Source organism: Sinocyclocheilus grahami, unplaced genomic scaffold, assembly GCF_001515645.1.
Source record: "Sinocyclocheilus grahami isolate Dianchi unplaced genomic scaffold, SAMN03320097.WGS_v1.1 scaffold405.1, whole genome shotgun sequence".
Lineage (NCBI taxonomy): Eukaryota > Metazoa > Chordata > Actinopteri > Cypriniformes > Cyprinidae > Sinocyclocheilus > Sinocyclocheilus grahami.
The window spans coordinates 853,351-859,498 of NW_015505584.1; the positions used below are offsets into that span (position 1 = coordinate 853,351).

General features: G+C 36.9%; 1 protein-coding gene across 1 annotated transcript; it reads left to right on the forward strand.

The window, feature by feature from the left end:
- The first annotated feature begins 2,605 nt into the window (after positions 1–2,605).
- Positions 2,606–5,149, forward strand: LOC107550683 (cocaine- and amphetamine-regulated transcript protein-like). The gene is made up of 3 exons (XM_016232025.1): positions 2,606–3,117; positions 3,202–3,285; positions 4,944–5,149. Exons 1-3 carry the CDS (start codon positions 2,881–2,883, stop codon positions 5,049–5,051), a joined length of 429 nt encoding a protein of 142 aa, XP_016087511.1. The 5' UTR covers positions 2,606–2,880; the 3' UTR covers positions 5,052–5,149.
- The last annotated feature ends 999 nt before the right edge of the window (positions 5,150–6,148 follow it).

Sequence of the window (6,148 nt, forward strand, 5' to 3'; positions counted from 1 at the left end):
GGTTTTAATGTTTTTGTCTCATCGCTCCGGCTGGACAAGGCATCACAGTATGGTGACTGGCGTAACATTTCTGTCACACGCTGGAGGTATTCAGCCAATCACAATGCACTGGATAGCTGGCCAATCAGAGCACACCTCGCTTTTCAGACCGATGAGCTTTGTAAAAATCGACGCGTTTCAGAAAGGCAGGGCATAGAGGAGAAACAATAATGTACAGTATGTGGAAAATAATGTGTTTTTTAAACCTTAAACCGCATAAACACATTTCATTACACCAAATACACAAAATAATGTTCTTTTTAGCAACATCATATGACCCCTATAAGACATTAATGACTGTAAATCAACACTGCACACATTCTCTTTGTCTACCACCCAAGAAGGGACATTCTAAAAGGAAAAACACTTAACATGGCTTAACGCCTTAAGACAGTGTTTTTAAAAGACCAAACTAATACTGGGTTTTTCTATGGGAGGAAAATGCTTATTGTGTAATTAAACGCGTTGCATTTCAGAATTTCAATTTTTATTTCAGTGTTTTTATTCACTGTCTGAAGAAATGTAGAGGATATATAAGAGTTCATTTGCAGGGTGTGATGCTTCTGTAACCTCATAACAGTGGCCTATATGGACATATACACTAATAATCACACAATAAGGATAAAATAAGTCATATTTTTATGAAAAACCATTTATTATTAAAAAACATTCAGATTCTATTTACAAAAGCTGATAAACTACATGAAAACTTTAAACCTTTAATCACTGGACTTTAAAACTTGCATCTCTCGTATCAGAGTCCATCGCTGTCACTGTTCCCATTCTGGATAGTATCAGTGATGATGGGACAGTCTTTCCTGCCTGGTGACATTCTGAAATATAAATTCACCCATTCACAGAATTCACACAATACTGTCTGATAGCGTATCATGCAAATAGCACTTATATAACCCCTCCATTCCAGAACATGATCACCTGTCCCAAGCAGATGTTTGGGCAAACAAGCAGAAAAGAACACAGGGCCATGTCAAGCATGTTTTATAAATTATAAGATACAGATAGTTTCAAATATTGCTACACAAATACTTTCAAATTCTTGAAGAAATAATTTATTCTTGAACTTATTTAATAATCATTGCATTTTGATTGAATCTCAAAATGGTAACAAAAAAGACATTTAAAACTTGTGAATGATCAAAAACAGTATGTTTCTATTAGTATTTTTTATTTATAAAAATTTTTTCACATGGAACAAGTGAGAAGCTCTTAAAAATAAAGGTGCTTCAAAAGGTTCTTCAAGCGATGCCATAGAAGAACCATTTTTGGTTCCACAAAGAACCATTCAGTCAAAGGTTCTTTAAAGAACCATCTCTTTCTTACCTTTTTGTAACCTGAAGAACCTTCTTTCGCCTCAAAGAAGCTTTTATGAAACAGAAAGGTTCTTCAGATGTTAAAGGTTCTTTATGGAACCATTTAGACAAAAAGGTTCTTCTATGGCATCGCGAAGCACCTTTATTTTTAAGAGTGTACATGATCTAGACATACTACTAATCACAGGAAAAAAAACGTTTTAGGCATTTTACTTACTTGAATGTTGATTTATCCAGTCCAGAAAAACAAGATGATGTGCTTCAAGGGACGTTCGAAGGTTGTGTGAGTTCATGGTCAGATAAACAGGCCTATTTTTTCAAATCTAGCATCCGACGTAAGGCTAAACAATGGGATTGTTGTGTGAATGTGGTCTTGGAGAGAAAAAATCAAGCTAAAAATGATGTTGTAATATTACAACAGTGGGCCTTACAGGGTTAATAACCAGACGTGATTTGTTTATGACGTGATTTAAAGCAAAGATGAATTACTTGAAACTGACCTGTGAAATCTGACCAGACAGCTCAAATTATAAATCATTTTATCAGCTTACAGTTGTGATTCAGCACTCTAAAAAATCCTGGGTTATTTTCTTTTAACCCAAATGCTGGGTTGAGCCTTTTGGGTCATTTTTGGGTTATTTTTTCAGTGTTTGGGTAGTTTTTGTGTTACCCAGCTCCTGGGTCAAATGTAACAACCCAGTGTTTGGGTTGTTTTGCAGCTCCTGGGTCAGACATAACAACCCAATGTTTGGGTAGTTTTAGTGTTACTCAGATCCAGGGTCAGACGTAACCCACACTCTAAAAAAGGCTGGGTTAAATACAACCCAGTGCTGGGTAAAATATGGACAACCCCAGCAATTCGGCAGTTTTGACCCAGCGGTTGGGTTAAATGTTTAAACCAACCTTCTGGGTAGTAACCCAACCGCTGGGTCAAAACAACCCATTTGCTGGGTTTGTCCCTATTTTACCCAGCACTGGGTTGTATTTAACCCAGCATTTTTTAGAGTGTACTAATAATAATAATAAAAAAAAATCTGTTAATTCATGACACTTTGTAATACCGGTGTAATGCATTTCTTTTTCATTTATTTCATCTACTTCCAACTTCCATTATATGGAAAATAATTGTAAAAGATTTGGAACTATCAAAGATCTTCTGTGTATTAAAGTCATGGTGATCTAATTGTTCAGTCATTAATAGTTATTTGTTAATGCTGAGATGTTTATGTGCATGTTTCATTTTCACTCATAACCCACATGACGCACAAAACCAAAATAGATTTACAAAAGGTTTGCAACTGGCCCCGGTTCTCTTAAAATGCCTTGTCATAGATGTTCCGGTCATGAAATGATCTCCGGAAACTAAAAAGGATTGGTGATTGTAGTCAAAGATGAGGTTAGGTGTACATCGGTGGCTTGATGTTTGAGGGTCATGGGTCAGACGTATGAATCATCATGCTGACGTTCTCAGTGGAGACATGAGCCGAGACATCTACAACATCTCATTTTGATGCATCTGATCATTGCGCAGAGAGCTTATAAGTGCTTGAGATGGTCCTTCTTCTGTTACTTGAGAAGAGTCGGTCACGATAGACGTCAAGTCCTGTTCCTCGACACAATGGTTAGTGATCGGATCTTTCTTCTAACCGTAACCTGCTCCGTCTTAATGCTACTAGTTAGTTGTGATGATTTTCTAGAGATCCGCTCGATAGACGATAATATGAAGGCTCAAGAGGAGAAAGAACTGGTAAGATAACTGGTTTCAGACACTCTAGAAATCATTACAGCATTAACAGATACATTCATTAGGAAAAATATATATATTTTATAGATTGAAGCTCTTCAAGAAGTTCTTGCAAAACTGAGAAACAAACAGATTCCCACTGCAGAGAAGAAGTTTGGCTGGGTTCCCTCGGTAAGTCTGTTCAGTAATACAATCCTTTACAGTGTCTGTTTACACATATCTTACACATGAATATAATACAAATGTAATTAGGTCATTGGTATTCTGCAGTACATTTTGAACTCTGGATATGAACTGTATATCAGTGAAATCATGCTTTGGTTGAAACATTTTGTTCTGAGAAAGGACAAAAGGATAAAATACTTCTAAATATATTGCTTAATAGATACATTAATAACTGTTTGTCACATATTTCTGCAGTGTGTAGCAAATACACAGCAAAATCCACTCAAAATAAAACTGTGAACTAATTCAAATCTACCTATGTTAACTTAATACTAATATGAATTCCATTTGTAAAGATGTGAGTGTACTATTTTATCCAATATTAAAGAGTTAGGTCACCCAAAGATGTAGATTCTGTCATCATTTACTCAGCCTCATGTTTTTCCAAACCTAATCTCCGGCACACAAATTTAGATATTTTGAATATTTTTTGTCCATCCTTTAAAAGTCTAGTTAACCTACTTGACACGATCGTTTGAGTTTCCGTTTACCATATTTGATGAGCTCTACGTATGTGTGTTGATCAATGTTTATATGTGCATAAAAGTCTAAATTAAAATCAGTTCATGATCTTTAGAAGACTTGGATTAAATTGCTCGATTACTTTTATGATCATGTCCTTGCTGAAGTTTGAACATGTTGATTGCCTTTCAATGCATGGATAAAAATGATAAGTCAATTTTAAGAATATCCTCATTCTTGTTCCAAAGATAAACAGTTTTTTGGGGGGGTTTGGAATGACACGAGGGTGAGTAAACGAAGACAGAATCTAATTTTGGGAAGATGGGAATATGAAAATGTACTCCATGAAGAATACTCCACAAAATACCCTGTTGAAAAAAACAGCATATGCTGGTTAGGTATGTTTTGACGCTGGGATGCTGGTTTAAGCTCGTCCTTTGCTGGTTTATGCTGGTCCTTTGCTGGTTTGAGCTGGTCCTTTGCTGGTCCTTTGCTGGTTTAAGCTGGTCCTTTGCTGGTTTATGCTGGTCCTTTTGCTGGTTTAAACTGGACCTTTGCTGGTTTATGCTGGTCCTTTTGCTGGTTTAAACTGGTCCTTTGCTGGTTTATGCTGGTCCTTTTGCTGGTTAATAAACTGGTTAATATAAAAGGACCAGCTTAAACCAGCATCCCAGCGTCAAAACATACCTAACCAGCATATGCTGATTTTGCTGGTTAATAAACCAGCAAAAGGACCAGCTTAAACCAGCAAAGGACCAGCTTAAACCAGCATCCCAGCGTCAAAACATACCTAACCAGCATATGCTGGTTTTTTCAACAGGGTAATGACATACTGAGTTGTTGAGGTTGAGTTATTCAGAGCTTCCTAATGTAATTACGCAATATGAAAACTGTACACTCTAAAAAATGCTGGGTTAAATACAACGCAGTGCTGGGTAAAATAGGGACAAACCCAACAATTGGGCTGTTTTGACCCAGCGGTTGTTTAACCCAACCTTCTGGGTAGTAACCCAACCGCTGGATCAAAACAACCCAATTGTTGGGTTTGTCCCTATTTTACCCAGCAGTGGGCTGTATTTAACCCAGCATTTTTTAGAGTGTAAAGTCTGACAAGTGCATTAAAGAAACAATGGTGTGTTTAGTGTGATGCAGGTGAGCAGTGTGCGGTTCGCAAAGGCGCTCGCTTCGGGAAGCTCTGCAGCTGTCCAGGAGGAACCACCTGCAGCTTCTCCATCCTCAAGTGCTTGTGAAAACATGCCTCTGTGTGTCATAACCCAGCGTTTTAAGATGATTGTTAGAGATGCTCGTTGTTTCCCCATCATTGTTGTAACATGTTTTATGAATGCAAACTGACACATCAAATAAATGCATGAATTTTTGTACATATCTCCATTTTTTATTCAAAGTCTGATTACTGATTGATGTGTTACAAATATGTTTCATAGCATGCTAAACTGACTGTTAAAAGCGTGTATTTTCGTGACCACTAGGTGGCGCAAAGCTTATTCAATCAATTTCAGTCCCTGAAAATGAAATCTAAATGAATAAAGGGCTGGTGTCATATCAGAGCTAGCAAATTAGTCTAACTAGACTAGTAAAAGTTAAACTGATGAATTAGTTTATTCAAATATATTCAAATGTATTTCATAAAAAGCCAGGCTTGCTGGTTGACATGGCAGTGGAATGCTATCAGCATCATTGTATCATTACTTGGCACGCACTTTGTATCTCATATCAACTAGTTAGGAGTCAACATGAAATATTTGCACTTTGTAAAAGTTATTTGCCACACTGCAGCAAACCACCATTCATTAAAAGCAAACATTAAAAAAATTAAATAAAATAGTGACCAGTATTAAAACATTCATCCTATATTCCTTTAATTTTACATGTTGTGTTTAGCACGTTTTCACATATCAGCTCCCTTTTCTTTTTTAATTTGTTCCAACATTTTTATGTAGCCTATAAAAGGTCTTTTATAAAATGTAGAAGCTTTGTTTGCAAAGAGCCCACTTGTCTAGCATTTTCCTAATAAAATTTTAAAAAGCACATCAAATACACCCATTTCTATCATAGACCCAGTTTTCTGTTAACACGAGTTTCTAAATCTTTCCAAAATGCCAATTTGCAATCTCTTTACCAACTGATTGGACGCAGATGACGTCACCCACTATTCCCCGCCCCTTGCATATAAATTGTGGGTGTTTCCCTGAGCGCGCATCGCTTGTATTAGGCTACCGTTGGGCTGTCCAATTCAGTTGAGGGGGTCGGTTCGTTCGAACGATTCATTTCAGTGAACCGGTTCTTTCGAGTCTAAATTGTTTGCCAGAAGTCCACGAGCAGCATT

Excerpts from the sequence above, each read along its gene's own strand:
- LOC107550683 (XM_016232025.1), top strand. The coding sequence starts at position 2,881 with ATGCATCTGATCATTGCGCAGAGAGCTTATAAGTGCTTGAGATGGTCC. Across the intron at positions 3,118-3,201 it reads CTCAAGAGGAGAAAGAACTG|ATTGAAGCTCTTCAAGAAGT; the intron begins GTAAGATAACTG and ends TATATTTTATAG. Across the intron at positions 3,286-4,943 it reads AGTTTGGCTGGGTTCCCTCG|TGTGATGCAGGTGAGCAGTG; the intron begins GTAAGTCTGTTC and ends TGGTGTGTTTAG.